Source organism: Coffea eugenioides, unplaced genomic scaffold (assembly GCF_003713205.1).
Source record: "Coffea eugenioides isolate CCC68of unplaced genomic scaffold, Ceug_1.0 ScVebR1_1833;HRSCAF=2759, whole genome shotgun sequence".
Taxonomy (NCBI): Eukaryota; Viridiplantae; Streptophyta; class Magnoliopsida; order Gentianales; family Rubiaceae; genus Coffea; species Coffea eugenioides.
Window position 1 is genome coordinate 1 of NW_020862264.1, and position 19,882 is coordinate 19,882.

Consider the following 19,882-nt stretch of genomic DNA (forward strand, 5'->3'; position numbering starts at 1 on the left):
TTGTATTCAAAATTCTCATATATATATATATATTCAATCAATTTTTTTATTTAAAAGAAAAAAGAAACTTGAAATAAAAACTCATGCTTATTTTACTTTTTTAACAGTAGTTAAACTTGCTCAACTTCTAAAATAATTTATTATGCCTTTTAAAAGTATGTTGTTTTCCTCCCCTTTTTTTTTGTGGTTGTTCTCAAGTTGCTACTTGCTTTTGTTTGTTAATATTTTGTGTACGTAAAATAGAGTTTTAAATTTGTTCTAATTGCATTCTTTTTTAATATTTCGTGATTGCTTTTGTTTTTTAATATTTCATGTATGTATAATATTGTACAAATTTCTTTTTTAACCTTTTAGCATTATATAATTTCAGATTTTTCAAATTTACAAACAAAAGCTTACTTTGTATCAACCTAATTTTTCACTAATTCAAAATAATGCGATCCAATGTGGTAAAAATGTCAGAATAGTTCATGAATTCTTCTCTCATTTATTTCTTAAAAAGTTTGGGATTTTCCTTAATAATTTTTTGGGGACCAATAGCTATACTTTTTACAAGCATATAATATTTTCTACTTTATATCAAAGCTATGGCAATTCTAAAAGATTAATATGACCATAGCATCAAGTATGATCCTAGATGATTCTAACTAATCAGGTGATGAATTATCTAACTCTATCAAATCAATAAAAAAATACGTTCTAATATATATTATATGTATATAGATCATGATATTAACTTCGAATCAATATAGTTGTGACTGCAGGATTCTATTTTGTTTTGATTAATTTATTGCAACTTGGCATGGTCTACGTCAACGATTTAAACATTTCCTCTGAGCAAATACCTCCAATTTTCAACTTCATGAGAAGCTTACAATCAGCAAAACAATTAAATTTTTCCTCTTAATTAGCGAGTTCCAAGAACCAAAATGCAGTAATGTCTCCAGTTCATTTAATGGAGAATGCAATGCATATTATCCCCGAAAATGTAGTTCTGATTGCATGGACCTTTCACAACAGTTTTGCAAAAATTTCTGATAGTCATGAATCATTAAAAATTTTTGAGAATTATAAGGACTAAAGTTACAAACTTATTTTCTATAATTTCAATATTATTATACAACAAACTTATTTTCTATAATTTCAATATTATTATACAACAAATTGTATGTCTCTTACTTACATTTTCAAATATAATATAATCTAGCATTGAATAATTTAAATACATAGAATATTACAATTTACAATAAAAGAGATATGAATAGTAAAAGTGTTAATAAGTTGTGACAAAAATAAGTTTCAATCAACTAGTAGTATTAAAAAGTATAAAGTAGACAATTTTTTTAGCTAATCTATTTAAATGTATAATTTACTATCTAAAATTCACAATACAAGCAATATAAAATATTATTTTACTTATGATGTGTTTCCAAGGAACTTAAGAAGTGAGTGTGTGTTTGTGTGTGTGAAAATACATTTATGTATGTGAAAATGTGTTTATATGTGTGAAAAATATCTTTTTTGTGTGTTAAAATATATGTGAAAAAGTTTATGTATTAAAATATATTAATTAATATGTTGGGTCATATTTGGGTCATGGGTTTGAGATAACCCAATGACCCAACCCAAAATCAACCCAATTTAAAATTGGGGGGTTGGGTATAACTCATTTAAGTGAAAATCCAATATTGAACCCGCCCAATTGTCAGGTATACCAGCCAATTTGCTCTTGGTATGAGTGATGGTGCTATTCATGTAATCGAGCCATCGGATACAGAGCCAAAATGGGGTAGTTTGAGCTCTCAGGATAACGGAACTCTGCTGACTAATTCCTCAAGTTCTGCACTGGATAGTCAGTCATCTAGAGATACTTGTTTGCTTGCCTTTAGCCCAGATCGTTAAAACTGTAAAGTTAAGTTCCTTGTCCCTCCTAGTGAGCCAAATGTTGAAAGGCAAAGAAACATTTTTTTTATTAATTAGTTGTTTGCTTTTGAGACCTGCAAGGTTTCTTGATTTTTGACCAATGATTCATTTGTAAAATTTCAACAGTTAATCCTGCTGTGTTGCAAAGTCCAATCACTCTCTCCCTAATGCAACTCTGGTCTCCTATGATTGGATCTTTCCTTGAAGAACTTAGGTCACTACTAGAAAGATCAAAAGAGACTGTTGACATAGTTGCCATTTCTGCCTTGGGCATTTTAAGACCTTTTTAAAGACACTATCGCTATTTTATACCATTTGCCCCTCCCCTTTTGCGCCATGGTCTGAATTGTTTGTATCCATAAGAATGCAATGCTAACGTGCACTTTGATTGCGGTTTTTAGTTTCATTAAGAAGAGGAAGGTGCGACTGCTGAAAATTGCAATGATTTGAATTTCCAAATTTCCCACTTCCACATCGAGAGTTTTCGAATCATATCTATTAAGAATTCTAAGTTTGCAACTTCACTGCATAGGTCCAGATCTACTTTAAAAAATTTCATATCAGTTCAGATCAGTTGCTTGACATACCTAATAATTGGTTAACGCTTTTAAAATTCATCTAACCTATCATGTATATACGCATATTAGTAATTATTACCCTCTCTTACATTTATATACTTTTCGTATTTAATCTTACCTACACTTCCTTGTATTTATTTATTTTCCATAATTAATCTTACATTCTCAAATGTGGATGGTCTAAAGTAATAACATTATAAAAAAAAAAACTAGAACTGCAGTCAAATCTCAATATCTTTTTCATTTAATCCAACCTCTAGCAAATCATATCAATTGGGTATGGTATAAATTGGGTACTAGTGTTGGTCTTCTCCACACTTACAGGATAGTATGCAAATAGTTTATTACGTAATACAAGAATATGCAGACCCACTCATATATAATTGTATTACTCAATTTTCAATTTTCAGGTCCGGGATGTGCTTAATTTTGTGCCATTCCTCTCCTCCCCTTTTACACTGTCGTCCCAGTCGGTAGCAGCGAAATATAGTCAAATGTTGGAGTGTCGTCATCTTTTGAATGCTGGATGGAAGTGTTTCAAGCGGACAATATTTTAGTGTCAGGTCTTGAAGAGAAGTGAGGTGGTCTCCAAACCAGTCTGGCAATGAAGTTAAATTGCGAAAATTCTCCAGTTCCAGTTTTTGTAGTGCAGGGAAATGTTTGACTTCCTCTGGCAGAGCTGTCGCGTGTGACCCATTGATACATAGACGAGTCAGGGATTTGAGGGCTTTAGTCCCCATTGAGAGACTCACCAAATTATAGCATCGGACCAAATGGAGTTCCTGCAAAGAAGCAAGGCCTCGCAATCCTTCTTCTGGCAGAGAGTCCAGCTCGGGAGAGTGCTTGATGGTCAATTCCTTCAAAGCCGTGAGATTGGAGATTGAAGCCCATGCCATGTTCGGGCAGCTGTCGACGCATAACTCCTTTAGGGACAGCATACGTGGCAATGGCAATGTCAACATTGGGCAATCCTTAAAGGACAAGGATTGAAGTTGAGAGAATACCCCTGGAGTACCTTGGACTTCTCTTCCTAACATTCCTTTTAGGTTGGGCATGTTCTCTAACTCCAGCTGTTTCAACGATGGGGACATTGCAGCAGCAGCGGCAGTACTCTCTTGGACCCCAACTATGTACTCCGCTGCACTCTCGTGCACAACAACTTCTGTTACAGTTGAAATCCAAGATGGAAATGATGAACCGTTGAAGCCTAGGACACGTAGCAGTTGAAGGTTGGGCCGGGGTTTGAGGGCTTCGAGCACTTCCTTATCATTGTACCGTTGAATCGTTCTTTCGGAATCCCAATACAAATTCAACCCGTGGAGACTCTGTTTTTTAATTAAGCAAGCTTCTTCTGCATCCTTTTTGTCTTCAATCCTCTCAAGGTGCATAATTGTTAGCCCTCCTCTAAGCATATTTAAGTCTCGCAACTCACTTAGTCGGAAGCCTTTTTTGCCACTCAAGACGACCATACCCAACGTCCGTAGGCAAGTCAGCTTCCCAATTCCACTTGGCATGTGAGTCAAACTCCAACACCCATGTAGACAAAGATGTCGAAGATTTCTGAGGAATCTCATGCCCTTGGGTAGACTCAGAAGAATGAGAGAATCATTTAGGTTTAAAATTTGCAAATTCCACAAGTCACAAATTGAATTGGGTAGTTCAACAATTAAAGATCTTGAAAGATCTAGATGCCTTAAATGTTTCAGTTTGCTTATTGCATGTGACAACTTCGTAAACTCTTCTTGGGTAGACTCCATTGACTTTACCATGAGAGCCCTCAGGGAGCCACATTTTGACAAGAAAGAAAAGCACTGGTCAATGCCTGTGATTGTAATAGGAAAAGCCACTGTTAGCTGATCATCTGGCATACCTAATATCATGGTTCTATTTGACTCTGTTCCACCGTGTTTAGCCTCCATTACTGATCGAGCCAAATCATGGACAAGGTCATGCATCTTAAAAGTGAGGGCATTGCCAAATTCATCTTCCTTTACTGCTTGGAATAGTGATCTATAATATAGTTCAGTCAGCACAGCAACACCAACATCTTCCACTTCCATTGTTTCATTAGATGAAAGCAATCCATTTGCCATCCACAAATGTATTACCTCTTCTATTTCAAATTCATAGCCCTTGGGAAATGCTGCACAATATGCAAAGCAACCTCTCAACTCTACCGGAAGATTAAGGTAGCTCAATCTTAACGCGGGCAAGATATGTGTTGTATCTTGAGGTAAGTTCCAAATTTCACTGCATTTGACGGAGTTCCATTCATTTTCTTGCCTTTTAAATCGTAGAAAGCCTCCAAGAGCCTTTGCAGCCAGAGGAACACCACCACATTTTTTCACAATCTCTTTTCCGATAACTACAAGGTTAGGATATTCTTCAGCCTCTTGACGGCCAAATGCCCGTTGCCTAAATAGTGACCAACTCTGATTCTCTGACAAACTCGACAGATAATATGTTTGTAATGTGCCCATTATTGTGGCAACCTTCTCCATGCGAGTTGTCATGATGATTGAACTACCTCTTGATCCGCATTCCAGAACAGATTTCAGTTTCTCCCATTCCTCTAGATTCTCATTCCAGACATCATCCAGTACAACCAAGTATCTTTTCCCTCTCAACAACTCTTGAAGTTTTCTTTGCAGAGGATCCAATTCTAATTCTTCAACAGGAGTCCCTCGTATTGAATTAATTAAGGCTTTTATAATCCTCTTCACATTGAAATCCTCTGAGATCCCAAACCCAGAGTTTTGGCTCAAAATGCTTGGCTATGCGCTCATCATTAAACACCAATTGGGCAAGTGTTGTCTTTCCAAGGCCTCCAACACCCACTATAGGGAGTACTGATACATTTTGATTATCTCTGACTTGATTCACCAATATTTTCACAATCTCGTCTTTCGCCTCGTCCCTTCCAAGGACTAGATCAGGTTCCTTTAGCAAGGAACCAGTCTCACGTGTTCCAGTAGAATCAACCTGAAAGTGGTTGCTCCCACGGTTCTGATCAATCAAACCAAGCTTTATCCGCTCATCAGCTATTGCATTAAATTTTTCAAGGATCTCCTTCATCCTTGTCCCAATCCTGTGACGAAACACTAAGTTTCCTGCTATAGGGTAACACATCAAACTAAAACAACCAGAATTTTTGTACTTGACTCTTGAGGCTTCAGCTGCGTAATCATCCAATACATCATCGATTTCATAGGCAACACCATTGAGCTTCTGAAACCAGAGTTGTATTGCCTTGTCTGTGAATTGCTTCTGCTCAGCATCTTCAAGGACTGCCTTGATGGTGGAGAGCAAGCGTGCAAGCTTTTCCATGTCAGTTGCAACACCACAAAGCAATCCACTCTCCTTCTGGATCATGGAATTCAAAGTATTGACGAGAATTCCCACAAATGCTTCCATCACGTGTGACCTGAAACTCACAGTTCAAGAAAGTTAAATCAATGTTAATAAAGTTGTTAGAGATTTATAACTTGATAGACCCAATAGAAAATGAAAAATTGGAACATAATTATAAGCAAAAGTTTCTGTTACTAGGAAACGAAGAAAACATATCTTCTACATTAACATGAAAACATTGTTCGGATTCATTTTAGGCAGCCAGTCAATGACTACCAAGAATACTTATCGATTAATCAAAGAAATATTTTCAGAATAATTGGTGGACATGCATGGTTACAAACTCGAGGAACATGTTAACAAAATACATACATAAGGTGGAAGATCATGCATGGAGCTTAGTCATTGAATCATGAGCCATGGAAGATAATTTAAAAAAACCTATTTAAATGAAGGGTCTGTTTGGTTGAATGGAAAATGTTTTCTTAATTTTCCAGTGTTTGGACACAATCTAATTTGGGAAAATGATTTCTGACGGAAAATAACTTCCACCGAGGGAAGGAAAATAACTTCCTTACCTGTTATTCTGAAGTTATTTTCCTTTCTTAAAAGCACGGCCTCTTCTTAAAATCACGGCCTAAAGGCATTCTTGTACTTCGGTAGATGCCCATTCTCAACGATTGAAGACCATCGATTGAAGACTCATCGGCAAGCCAATCCTTCTTCGCCGGCAGCGCCTCCAGCTCTGCTGGTGAAGACCCACTCCCAGAGGTAGGCTACTCTTTCAATTGGGTTATTCTCTTAATCCTTCTTCTTACAGGTCTTGGGCTGACGCTCTTCATCATTTTCTATTATTTCTTTTCCTACTTTTTTGAAAGGTTGGATCATATAGCAATTCATTGTCCTGGTGAGTCAAACTTATTGCTTGCTTATTGATCGTTAGTAGTATTTTTACTGGAATTTCTAGTTTTGAGTGGGGCAGTTTCCTTAATTTATGCATAGTAGGTTTTATTGTTGATTTTTTTTGAGAACCTGCTTTGTTCCCTTAAGGAATTGCAGAAAAAGTTTCTTGCTTTGATGACTTTTGTATCCCATTAAGATAATTTTTGCTACACACACACAATCACATATTGCGTTTGCTTGTGTTTGTTTCTTGGAGATTGTACAGAGCTTGATGAAGCTCTGATAGTACTGTACAAGTTATTACTGGTAATTTTGGACCAAGAAAACTCAAAAAAGGAAAGGATAGTGAATAATTGAGCAGGATTGTTATTACAGATTTCTATTTGTTTATGGCATTTATTGTTGCATTAGTTTTGCTGGGATTTTCTGGAACCCTGTATCAAGCATACAACACTAAGAAAGATGGAAAACAGAAAAAAAAAGAAGGGAAAAAGAAGAGACTTCTGGTTTGTTAGAAAGACTGAAAATGTTGGTAGCTATGGAAAAGATAATGAAGCTCTGATGTTACAATTGCCTGTTCAATTATTTTGGAACCTTACTGCAAGCGATAGGGATTTTCTTGCATCGTTAATTTCTTCTGACATAATAGTAAGCTCCCTTTAAAGATTCACAAAAAGTAATAGATCACAGTCAGAATGCTCCAAACTTAGGCTCAATAACAGATAACGTACATTCAGATTATGTGTCTTTTGAAGATCTTGTTCCATTAGCAATGGCTAATTTTGAAGCTCTCTCCATTGAAGGGTTGAGGATTCAACGTGGCTAGTCAGATGCAGAAGCATCTTCAAGCATTAGGCCCCAGTTTACTAAGAACTGGACCTCCGTAAGCCAGAATGTTAAACTAGGTGGGGTTATGGGATCTTTGGGATCCGCTCCATTGCAACTTTGGATGTCAAAGGGGATGATGGTGTTGCTGAGTTAATCAAACTCTCTATCTCCTTGGATGAATGGATCAGGTTAGATGCAGTAGATATTGATTATGAGAATGAAGTTGATGGAGAGATGTTGAAAATCTTAGCAGCTTATCATGCTGATCTTTTCAATTTAGGTGATTTACAGATGACTAGAAATGGTCTACGTGTTAAATTATCAGGTAGTAACAGTCATTTGTTCAGTAACAACTTCACATTAGCTCTTAGGTTGTAGCTCAGAGATCCTTTTCGTGACTTTGAAATGGTTGAATCATCAATGCTTGCTCTGGCTCAAGTTGAAAGAATTTGTATTCCTGTGCATGGCGAAATGCACAGCACAAATAGAGAAACGGATTTGAGCAACGAAAAGGATGATTTGAATGAAGAATTTGCTATGGAAGGAACCAGTGCTGAAGAAAATCATAAGTGCATCAATGCACCATTCATCTGTCTATTTAAAATCTCGGTGTCCATGTCGCAGGTTTTAATGTTGAGCCAAATGGTAGGGGCATGTTAATTGATCCTAGACTGCTACAATCTGGGTCTCGATTGTTACTTTCTAGTGGTACTAGGAGGCATAAACGCACTTCGTGCGATGAAAATGTAAAATGCCCTGCTGAGTTTTGTATAGAGCAAAAAGCAAAATATATCAAGTATAGAAATTGTAATTTATGTAGAAAAAATATGCTGATTATTAGTAAAATCTAAAATGAATGGATCTTTAAACATGTAGTCTATGGAGTTATGTCTATTCAATAATTTGTTTTGCATATGGAAACTATTTGCAAAAGAAATCACAATAATTAATTATTAGTTAAAAAAGAAAAAAAGGAATTAAAAAAGAAAAAAAAGGACATCAAAGTTATCCAAGAAACACTTCAAACATTCACTATCAAATTTGTTTGTTGCTTCTAGTTAGTGAATACACGAGAATGGATACCAAACACCTAAAATTCATATTTGAGATAGCATAGTTCATCAGACAATGTAACTAAATATTAGGAATGTCTCGACCAAATGTGCTTAATTGTGCGTGGTTAATTGTTCAGTTGAGCGTTTTCTATGAAATTGAAAGGAGTAGAGCTTTTTCCATGCTATGCTGATTGTGGACTTACCCATATCGAGCGTATGGGCTATCATATTCACTCGGAATCACCGCAAACACCTGCACCTGCACCATCACCAGCAACAGGAGTGGCAACAGAGGAAATTACATGTACGAGGGGAAGTACTCTCTACTTATTGTACTGTTTAAAATTACATGTACTCATCAAGCCTATGGGTCGAATTAACCAAAACTGTAGTATCTACGTCCGACACAATAGCCATTTCTTTGGTCTCTCTTCTTTCCCAGTAGAAAACCCAGGCAGCCTTTCAACTGACTCATTCTTGTGGAGATTATATACCATCCATATTTGTACAAAGTACTTTTTTGTTTCAGAAAATACTCTATAAAGACAAAAATAATGCTTGTAAACCACATTGTTATACCAAAGAACTTCCAAATTGCTCATCCACAGAAGCTACGACATATCCCGTGCAGAAAACACACTCAAGTCCGGCAACAAAATTGACATTGCACGTAAACAAAAATTGTTGGAAACAAGTACCACATCATCATTTTGTCAACATTACTTTCACTAAACACAAAACTGAATGGCCAATGGCCCTACTAATATTGCAAAAAATACCAAGTCTGCACTAATTTGAAGTCTATGAGGGGAAAAACAGATTTTCAAGTCTTTAATTGTTTAAGCGATAAACAAACGGAGAGAACTCCAACACAGTATGAACTTAGTAACCCCTTTGAGATCATTGACCACATCATATGGAATTGGGGTTACAGTCTCTAAAGTTGCACCTTCTACCACGAAACCAGGTTTGGGGCCTTCAGGTTGCCTCTTGGTACTGATGACCTCACCTCTTGCCTTTGCTGCAGCCTTCAATTCATCATTTCTCCTGATTCTATACTTGATTTCCTCGTTGCATCGAGAAGGCTAAACATGCTCTACGCAAACATGAATCCTCATCCTGATAATCCTGTTACCAACCTGCAGGTAAAATTCGTGGAAGCAAAGATCAGCTTGCTTTCAAGATAATGGGATATAAAGTAACAATGTCATGATGATGTGTACAAAAATTTCACTATTAGAAACCAGGATGTTGATCAATGATGCAGAAGGAAGCAGAAGACAACCTAAACATTCTTGGGTCGCTCCTAATAGGTGTATCATGTATCTCATACATCAATAAAGCAACAGGGAGTTTAGTAAATGAAACTCATGCAGCTCCTTGAACAGTGGCTATTAGTGGAAACAGAAAAAGTAATGGCATGATATGGCATCTTGCAGTCTGCAGGAGCTAATTTTTATAACACACTCAAAATTATGCTACTGATCTCATCAGTTGAAATAGAACATCTATTTCAAGTTGAATTCATTTATTCTTTTTAAGCTTTTTCATATTTGTTCTTTGGGCTGTCTAACAAGTATTATACACAAATCTAATACAGAAGATTAGAATAGAAGATAAGTGCCAATGACTATCTTATGCCTTACTGATTAATAGATTAACACATTGTTCTCAATGGAATGGAATAGGAAAATATTTAATGAAACCCATGCTCAGAGTCTCACCAGATAGGAAAAAAACACAAGTACAATTTGTTTTGTGCGGTAGTCTATCTCTGAGGTTCTGAGTAAGCCAACTAATTGGGTTCAAATTGAACATTAACCTGACGTTTTACATAAGTAATTGTACTTCGAGTCAACATTCTGATAATTAGAATAGATGTTACATGTTAAGTTAATGCATAACACTTAGCAGCTGAAGACAAGGAAATTAATGCAAAAAAATAGAACACTTACCCAAAGAGATGTCCACCCAAATTGCACCTCTGAATCATAACCAGTTTTAAATTTTAAGTCCTTGCCAACTGTGTGCTCCAATCATTTGAATCAAAATTAGACCTGTACCTGCACATGTGGAAGATCAGAATAAAATAATATATCAACGTGAAAAATCGAAACACATATCAATGGTAACGACAAAAGTTACGCAGATTGCCTCCATCACCTAGTGGCTTCCTTCTCTAGTTAGAAGCACATCCCACCATTTTAAGGTTTACTTATAAGAAGTAAAAAACATTTATTTCTATGTCCTAATCATCATAAATTCATAAGAAACTCAGAAGCAATTCTTTGTGGATTGTAAGTTGATTATACATAGGATAATAGCATTACTTGCATTAAGCATCACAGGCAAAAATAAAATATGCAGGAAAATAAACAAGAAATCAACCCCTGCTTGCTAGAATTTAGTCAAATTTAGAAAATGCAAAAACATTATACCGAAATTTAATCCACTATCAAGTATCACAATAGAATTCCTAAGGCGGCTTTCTAAATCTCTGCTATTCCAAAAGATCCAAGTCATCTCCTCAAGCGTAATACATCACATTACATAATAAACAAGCATATTAATCACCAATGCAGAAATACCCTTACTGCATTCTATAATCACCGAAAAATTTTGGAGGGTCTGCTTTATAAATGCAGGTGAGCATTTGACAACTTTACAAATCAAAAAGTCAAAAGCATATAGGAATTGCAAGAGACACGGACCAAAAAAAAATATCAAGAGGTAGGGGAAAAAAAGTCAGTTAAGTGTGACAGACCATGATAGCAAAAAAGCAAAAAGAAAAGCACATTTCCCTCCAATGCATCAATTAAACAAAAAATCCTAAAAAGACAGAAGCCCCAACCTTGACCAAGTAGACAGGAACCAAAAGCATCAAAATTTGCTGCAAACGATGACGATGATGATGAAAAAAGAAACAGATTATCTATAGATAGGCAAAAAGAAAAAACCAATAAAGTATCACAGAGCACGATAGCAAAAAGGTCAAAAGGGAAGCAGATTCCCCTCCAATTCATCGATTTAACCAAAATCCAAAAAGGTAGAAAATGATCAAACAACAACCAAAAACAACAAAATTTCTCTAAGTGAAAAAAAAACCTAATTATCTAAAGCTAGGGGAAAAAATTTAAATGCACGAGGTAAAACCTCTGTAAAGGAGCAGATCCCTAGGTGTAAGAATTGGAACAGACGGCAACATAAAAAAGAGGAGAACCGGAAAAAAGGACATGCAAGTTTAAAACTAATTTCAGCTAAAAGAGAAAAGCAGTTCTCCAATACGGATAGAAACAAACTAATTTGGTTAATCAAGTTAATCAACCATGAACCATTGAAATATTCGGATTTTTTTAAAATGTAAACATCACGATGTTGTAGGCACATTATCAAAGAATCTCAGAAATATAGGCCTTGACCATCCAATGGTTGGCGACATTGCAATAAACGAGGGGCAAAAAAGGGGCAATAAAGTTTCACAGACCATAATAGCAAAAGGGGCCAAAAAAAAAAGGGTTCCCTCCAATGCACCAATTCAAAAAAAAATCCCAAAAAGGCAGAAACTTTACCAAGCAACAACAAAAATTCAAAATTTGTCTAAATGATGATGAAAAGAAAACCAAATTATGTAGAGACAGGCATCAGCAACAGACCAAGAACAGAGAAGAGGAACAAAAAACAGAAGAGTTTATTTTTTTGGTCAAGGGACAGTTCCCTTTTATTTTCTGGAGCACAAGACAATATAGCAAAAGGTGGGGGACCAGAAGGGGAGGGAAAAAGCGCAACACTCCACAGACAAAAAGCATCACATGACAAAACGCACCAGACACTGGAACAACCCTGGAACAACCAGGAGGGGCAAGATCGTACCTTGGTTCGAGAGAAAAAACAGAAGGCCTGCGTTCTGGATGGGGAAAAAGGTAAAAGACGGCAACTCCTTGGCCTGTAAGGAAACAGTTCCAAGAATCACTGAAAGAGTAAGATAAGAAGATGGCTCGCATCAGTGGTGAACATAAGCTATATAGCAGACATTGGCAGTTCATTTGCCGAAACCACTCAGACACGAGGCAATAGGACGATTCAAAATGCTCACAAATGCACACGTAGCTAGAACCAGTAAGAGAACAGAACCCAAGTCTCCCAAATACACGAGCCGGAGCATACCTTGCAAGAAAATATTCTCAAATCAAGCAACACAAGATAAGATAAGATAACATAAATAAATAAGGAAAAAAAAAACACACAACCACATAACTGGCTTTACTAAAGTTTGCAACTTTCCGGGAGCCGGAGCATACCTTGCAAGAAAATATTCTCAAATCAAGCAACACAAGATAAGATAACATAAGATAACATAAGATAAAATAAGGAAAAAATGAGGAAAAAAAAAACACACAACCACATAACTGGCTTTACTAAAGTTTGCAACTTTCCGACGAGCAAAATAGTAAATCTAGAGGACCTAAAGGATCCAAAAACTAAAGAACACAAAAAAAAAAATCAAAGAAAAAAAAAGAAACTCGCACAGAAAACCGCAACTAATCGTAAAGGAAGATCAAGAAGACTTACAACGGAGGAGGAGGAAGAGAAGCGAACGGGCGGCAGCTGATCCCGACCACTGAAACCTAGAATTGGCCGATGTCTGGCTATACGGGCCTTGTGCGGCTGCAAGAAGGGGGGAAAAACCAAAAAAAGAAAAAGGAAAAAACATGAGTCTCAAGCTCAGGACCAAGTAGAAAGCTCACGGCAAAGGGTGGGAAATGAACGGCCAATGTCTGGCCACACGGGCCTTGTGCGGCTGCGAGAAGGGGGAAAAAAAAAACTCAAGCTCAGGATCAGGTAGAAAGTTCACGGCAAAGGCTGCATCTCACCGAAACGGAAAAGGAAACGGGAAAAGGGAAAAAAGGAAAAGGAAAAGGAAAAGGAAGAAAGCTCACCACGGAAGAAGAGAAGGGAAGAGCAAACCCCAAAGCCACAGCTTAAGCAACGAATGAAGAGAACCGGATATCTGAGCAGGGCGGTGAAGCAGGCTTAGAAGCAGCATTGTCCAAAAGAAGGAGAGAGAGAGAGACGGTAGCGGTAAGAAGAGCCATGTGATAGTCCCGGACAGAGAAACAAGTTTACCAGATAGGCAGCGCGGCAGACAACGCAGCAGGAGGCACATGGGATACCGTCAGAGGAGAAGAGGCGCGCGATGCGCGAAGAACACAATGTTTTCAATCCACATGCCGGGCACGTGAGAGGACGACGAAAATTCTGACTGAATGGAGTTGCCATGTTATTAACCATATAGATAAAGAGGGAACCGCCCCCTGCCACGTTGGATGGTCGTCCGCCCATGTGCGTTGTAGGGATTGGCCGCTGGTTATGATGTCAGCTTCCCGTACCAGGTAGTCTTCTTCTTCTTTAAGACAGGTAGTTTTTGCATGGTTTATATATATATATATATTTTTCCCCAAAACAAATGAACTGATGTCATTAGTCATTAGTCATAGTCATCATTAGTCATTAGCGGCAGAACAGCCTCTTGGTCAGAGGTGAAATTACGTTTTGCTCCTTGAGAGTTTGTTTTTTTTACCTGTTTTTTTACTTCTGTATTTGTTGGTAATAATCTCTGCGGGTGTGCCCATCTGTGTCAAATGGCCTCTACCGCCAAATTTCCAATCTTCAACTTGCTTCGCCTTTTACGAACGAGGCATTTAATCCCTGTACGGCCATGCTAGGAAACCTCGTAACCGTTGGGTAATTCGGTCGGTTTCTGCTGGATATCTTTCTTTTTGGGTTCCATTTAGCTTGCTTTTGATTGCTCTGTCTTCTGTTCGCTGCTTTTTGCTATCGCTTGTTTGCTGTGCTTATGGTGAGTGTATTCTGTCTTCACCGTTGCTTTTGCTTTTAAAAATTTTGTGTTGTACTCTTTTAGCTCTGTTTGTCTTACATTCTTTTGTTTCCTGGTTGTTAGCTCTGGAGTTGGTTATTGTTGCATTGCCGTCTTCCATAAACGCAGCTGCAGGTTCTTAGTCTTTTTCCTTTTGCTTTTTTATGCTGCACTGATGCTGTGTATGGTGATGTTCCTTTTGTTTCCAGACATTTTCTGCATTTTCTCTATGTTTTAAATTTCCTCTGCATGTTCCCGGCCTTTTTCCTTTGCTTGTAGCTGGTTACTGTTGCATTGTTGTCTTCCACAACCACAGCTCTAGCTCCTTACTTTTCCTTCCTCGGGTTTTTTTAAATGCGGGTTTGTGCTGTTGCCTTCGTCGATGCTGTGCATATTCGCGTTTGTTTTCGTTGCAGCCATTTTTTTATCATTTTCCCTCGGCTTTTAACTCTCTTCGTTTGTTTGTTGGTCGCTTACATCCTCTCAACCTTGCCTTGTTCGCTACTCATTTTCTTTCATCCTTCTCCATTTTGCACTCTGTTTGTTCGCTGTAATGCTTGTTTGTGCCTTTTTTTGCCTATTTTCTTTGCTCTTATCTTCTTTCTCCATGTTATTCATTGTTGCTTCTGCTGATGTGTGCGTGCTAAACCTTTCCTTGTTTTTTCTGGAAGCTGTGGCAGTGTGTTGCGCCAGTTCTGTTTCACCTGGTGACCTTTTGGCTTTGGAGCCGTCTGCTTCCAGTCAGTGCTTGTTTGAGCCAGTTGAGGTTTTTTAGCTATTTTCATCTCCTGTTCCTCCCTTTAAGTATATTCGTTCTTCCTTGTGCTCTTTCATTCTGCTCTGCATATTTTTATTATTGTCCTCCTGTGCTCGAATTTTTTGCTACAAAAAAAATGTTTGCCCTCTGCTTATGCCTCTGTTGTAGAAAATCTGTGTTTGTCGCTGTGTGATTGTATCTATTCCATTTCTTCTGTTGCTTGTTCTGCACTCTGGGTGTTGTTGTGTCATTTTTCCTTTGGTTGTTGGGCTTAGTTTATCTTCTTTAGCCTTCCAGTCTAAGACCATGGATAGGAATTCGAGGCGTCGTAAACGCTATGCCGAAATGCCAGAGCAAGAAAAGGCCAAGCTTTTGCGCCGTCGCCGTGATGCTAATGCTGCAAAGAAAAGGAGGCTTACTGTTCCTGGCAATAGCCGCGCAAATGGGTCGCCCCTTGGTCAGGGCGGGGGTCGCCAGCATAATTGTCAGGCCTCTCTTGTTCGCGTGTTTCATAGTGCTCCGCAGGGAGCCGATAGTAGATGTTATGACGAGTCGGTTCCCCATTTGCCTACCTCTCTTAGTGATCTGAGTGTTAGTGCAGTTAATGGGCGCGACACTGGGACTATTCAACACTCAGATTGCCATCTTAATTCTGCATTTACTCCATTAGATCCTCACAATCAAACGTCTTTCTCTACTGGTCTTTGCCGTCTGCCTCTGTTTTCTTCTTCTAGCGGTACAAGTTCAATTGTTTCTGCTTCTTTGAAACCTCTGCTTTGTATTCTTTCCGATTCGCATTTTTTTATTGTCTACCTTGCTGTGTCGGTTGGTGATTCCTGCTGCAGAGCACCGCATGGAATCAGCGTCTGCCGCCAATGAAATAGTTCTGCCGTCTATTTGTAGGGGGGAAAATACGCACACATTTACTGAAATGCTTCATCCTTATCTGCAAACTGGTTGCCAAAATGAGCTTTATGGTACTGTGCAGGATACAAATAATGCTCAGCTGCGTTCTGACAGCCAACTCTCTCCTTCTATACGGCCGAAGGCTCTGCCTACGCCTTTTTTGTCCGGGGGTAATACTATTATTTGGCCACTTTTTCTGATCATAGTTTCTTCTTATCTATCCAGTGTAGCTGTTTACAAAATCAAACCTATTATTTAGCTTTTGATGCTACTGCTTCGTACCAGCTTATGCATCGATTTATATGGTCACAAACTCCTTTCTTTTTCAAAACTATTAGAATTAGTCTCGTTTCTCTAGCATGACGCCTTTTCGCTGCGGACTTACAGCTGTCTCTTGCCGACGTGGCCGCTCAAAACTTTCTAGACTTGAAAGAATCCCTGAGGAATCTCTTGTTCTTCCCAGTGTTCCGGATTGTGAACATTGTGGTACCAAGAGGTTTCACATGGAACCTCCTTCTTTCTGCTGCCGTGGAGGCGAGGTTAAAATTGTCTGTCCTCCCATGCCTTACAGTTTGAAGCGTTTATTTACTGGTTCTGATGAGGAGTGTGAGGATTTTCGAAGAAAGGCTCGCACTTATAATAACAATGTAGCTTTTACGTCATATGCTGCAAAATATGACAGGGAATTAACAAAGAATAAACTTGGAGTTTATACCTTTCGAGTTCAGGGTTAGGTTTATCACTTTTTGAACTCTTTGCTGGCAAACGGTGATCAGGCTAGTGGAATTCAATTATATTTTTATGATACTGATGAAGCATTAAAAAAGATAGCTCAGAACTCTGATAAGCTTCGTGAGGATACTTTGAAGCTGCTTATGAATCTCCTCCAAGATAATCCTTATGCAAAATTTTTTAAAAGTTTAAGGGATGTTCCAAACCTTGAAGATCATAGAATTATTCTCAATTGTAATCCTGGACTCGACCAGCGAGTATATAACCTTCCTACTACGTCCCAGGTTGCTGCTATTTGGACTGAAACTGACGATCATTCAGTTGATATGCGTCCTCACATTCAAGTTTATAGTCACTCTAGCACGAGTTATAGAGTCCAGCCTTATTATGGATGCTGTGATTCTTTACAGTATCCTCTTCTCTTTCCTAGAGGTGAATCTGGGTGGCATTATGGAATTAAGCGATTTCATAAAAAGGGAAAAAATGGAACTTTCTCTGAGGTAGACCCATCTGTTGATCTTTCTTCCATACATACTCCATCGCAATTGTTGGAGTTAGAGCAAAGAGGCAGGTTTTTCCCCCCTTGCTTTTTTTTTACTTCGTTTAGTCATCAGGTGTACATTTTTCCCTTATTATGTCTATATGTCTATCCTTTTTAGTTGCTGACAAGGCTTCGACTGAAGACTATTTTGTGTCTGCTAAAGAATATTATTGCTACAAGTTCCAAGTCAGAGATGATGATGTGTCTATGTTGCTGCACAGTCTTAGATTGTTTCAGCAGTTTGTCGTGGGTTCGTACATTAAGATTGAGATGTCCAGGCTTGACTTCCACAGAAGAAAACAGAATGAGATACGCACAGAGGTGCTCCAAGGAGTTCTAGATAGCATTGCTATTGGTCAGACACAGGGTTCTAGAGTTGGTCGAAGGACCATTTTACCAGCATCTTTTATTGGGGGTCCGAGGGATATGAAACGCAGATATTTGGATGCCATGTCTTTGGTTCAAAAATATGGGAAACCTGACATTTTTCTGACCATGACATGCAATCCTATGTGGAAGGAGATTCAGGAGGGTCTGAGATATACAGAGAAGCCACAGGATAGGCCAGATTTATTGTCTAGAGTTTTTAGAGCTAAATTTGAAGTCCTTAAGTCTGAACTTCTGCATAAACACATTTTTGGAGAGGTTACAGCGTGCGTCTATGCTATCGAATTCCAGAAACGCGGCTTTCCTCATGCTCATGTCTTATTAATTCTTAAGCCAGAGTTCAAATTGTTAAATGCTGAATCATATGATAAAATTGTTTGCGCTGAACTTCCTGACCCAAAAGAACACCAGCACTTATACTCTCTTGTAGTTAAGCATATGATTCACGGTCCCTGTGGAGATATGGATAAAAGTTGTCCTTGCATGAAAAATGGTTCTTGTAAAAGTCATTATCCAAAAAACTTTTCAGATCATACCATTCATGCTGAAGATTCATATCCATGTTATAGAAGGAGGAATGATGGTAGAAAAGTAAAAGTTCGGCGGCATGAGTTGGATAATAGATGGGTTATTCCTCATAACCGATACCTGCTTGCTTTGATCGATTGCCATATAAATGTGGAAATTTGTTCCACAGTGAAGCTTGTCAAATACCTTTACAAATATGTTTTCATAGGACCTGATCTTATCAGCTTTCAGGTCATTGATCAAGCTTCTTGTAGTGACGTCAACGAGATCAGTAACTTTCAGAAAGGCAGATGGATATCTCCGCCTGAAGCATTATGGCGAATCTATGAGTTCCGGCTAAGTGAAATGACTCTGTCCGTTTATACTCTTCAAGTCCATCTTCCTGATCAGCAATCCATTTCTTTTGACAGGAATTCAGATTTGAATTACTTGCTGAAAAAAATTGATTTCTCTAGGACCATGCTGACTGAATTTTTTAAGACAAACAAGTCAAATGCAAAAGCGCAGAACTTAAGGTGTTTATATAGGGAGTTCCCTGAACATTTTGTATGGACTCCTAAAACAAAAACTTGGTCTGAAAGGGAGCACCGACGAGTAATAGGGAGATTAGTTACAGCAAATCCAAAGGAGGGTGAACGATATTTTTTGAGGCTCTTGTTATGCCATGTTCGTGGTCCCACGTCATTTGATGATCTTTTGACTGTTAATGGTGAACTAATGAGCTCTTTTAGAGAAGCTGCTCTTAAGATGGGTTTGTTGGAATCTGATAACTATATAGAAGAAACTCTAGAAGAAGCTGTAGCTTTTCAAATGCCATCATTTCTGCGATTACTATTTGCTACTCTTCTATTCTACTGTTCTCCTACTGATCCTAAACTCTTGTGGACTAGATTTGAAAAGGATCTCTCATCAGATTATGTGCATGCTCAGAAGTTTACTCATTATTCTGATTGTGAGATTAAAAAATGAGTTTTGGAGGACATTAATAGGTCATTAGTACAAATGGGAAAGAGTATAGGTGAGTTTCACTTAGTTGCTAATTCCTTTGCTATGCCTGAACGGAGTACCAGAGAAATGGAGAGTGAGAGAAGCATTGTGGTTGATCCTGAGGATGAGTTGTTGCCTTTGAAGTTGAATCCCGAACAGCGATACGCTTTTGATTTAATTTTACAATCAGTCTTCTCTTCAAAAGGTAAAGCCTTTTTTATTGATGGTCCTGGCGGAACTGGAAAACTTTCCTATATAGGTCGCTTCTGTCTGCTTTGCGGTCTCAAGGTTACATTGCTATCGCTGTTGCTACTTCTGGTGTTGCAGCATCCATTCTTCCTGGAGGAAGAACTGCGCACTCTCGGTTTAAAATTCCTTTAGATTTCTCAAACAATAAAACTTGTCAGCTTAGCAAACAGAGCAGCATAGCTAAGTTAATTTGTGAGTCTAAATTGATTCTTTGGGATGAAGCGTCTATGGCTAAGAGGCAAGCAATTGAGGCTTTTAACAGTTTACTACAGGACTTGAAAG

At 38.1% G+C, this 19,882-nt stretch overlaps 2 protein-coding genes and 1 long non-coding RNA gene across 6 annotated transcripts; 1 reads left to right on the plus strand and 2 right to left on the minus strand.

Annotated features, from left to right (window-relative positions):
* Window positions 1-2,893: 2,893 nt before the first annotated feature.
* LOC113755903 (putative disease resistance protein RGA4) lies at window positions 2,894-5,002 on the minus strand. Its single transcript, XM_027299766.1, has one exon. The coding sequence runs from the start codon at window positions 5,000-5,002 to the stop codon at window positions 2,894-2,896; it is 2,109 nt and encodes a 702-aa protein (XP_027155567.1).
* Window positions 5,003-9,278: 4,276 nt separating this feature from the next.
* On the minus strand, window positions 9,279-13,890 carry LOC113755902. 4 transcript variants are annotated; one of them, XR_003465783.1, is made up of 6 exons: window positions 13,763-13,890; window positions 13,576-13,646; window positions 13,208-13,303; window positions 12,509-12,581; window positions 10,594-10,701; window positions 9,279-9,777 (listed from the first exon to the last, which is right to left on the minus strand). It is a non-coding gene; the product is annotated as an uncharacterized LOC113755902 (long non-coding RNA). The 4 variants fall into 4 exon arrangements; XR_003465782.1 differs by having other exon boundaries at window positions 13,576-13,890; XR_003465781.1 differs by lacking the exons at window positions 13,208-13,303; window positions 13,576-13,646; window positions 13,763-13,890 and adding exons at window positions 12,732-12,802; window positions 12,937-13,083.
* A 2,645-nt stretch (window positions 13,891-16,535) lies between these two features.
* On the plus strand, window positions 16,536-19,333 carry LOC113755901. Its single transcript, XM_027299765.1, has 3 exons — window positions 16,536-16,905; window positions 17,008-17,475; window positions 17,568-19,333. Exons 1-3 carry the CDS (start codon window positions 16,536-16,538, stop codon window positions 19,331-19,333), a joined length of 2,604 nt encoding a protein of 867 aa, XP_027155566.1.
* The last annotated feature ends 549 nt before the right edge of the window (window positions 19,334-19,882 follow it).

Bases quoted from the DNA above. Each gene is read 5' to 3' on its own strand.
- LOC113755903 (XM_027299766.1), bottom strand. From the start codon at position 5,002: ATGGAGAAGGTTGCCACAATAATGGGCACATTACAAACATATTATCTG.
- LOC113755901 (XM_027299765.1), top strand. From the start codon at position 16,536: ATGACGCCTTTTCGCTGCGGACTTACAGCTGTCTCTTGCCGACGTGGC. The intron at 16,906-17,007 runs GTTAGGTTTATC...TAAAAAAGATAG, and splicing joins TTATACCTTTCGAGTTCAGG to CTCAGAACTCTGATAAGCTT. The intron at 17,476-17,567 runs GCAGGTTTTTCC...TATCCTTTTTAG, and splicing joins GTTGGAGTTAGAGCAAAGAG to TTGCTGACAAGGCTTCGACT.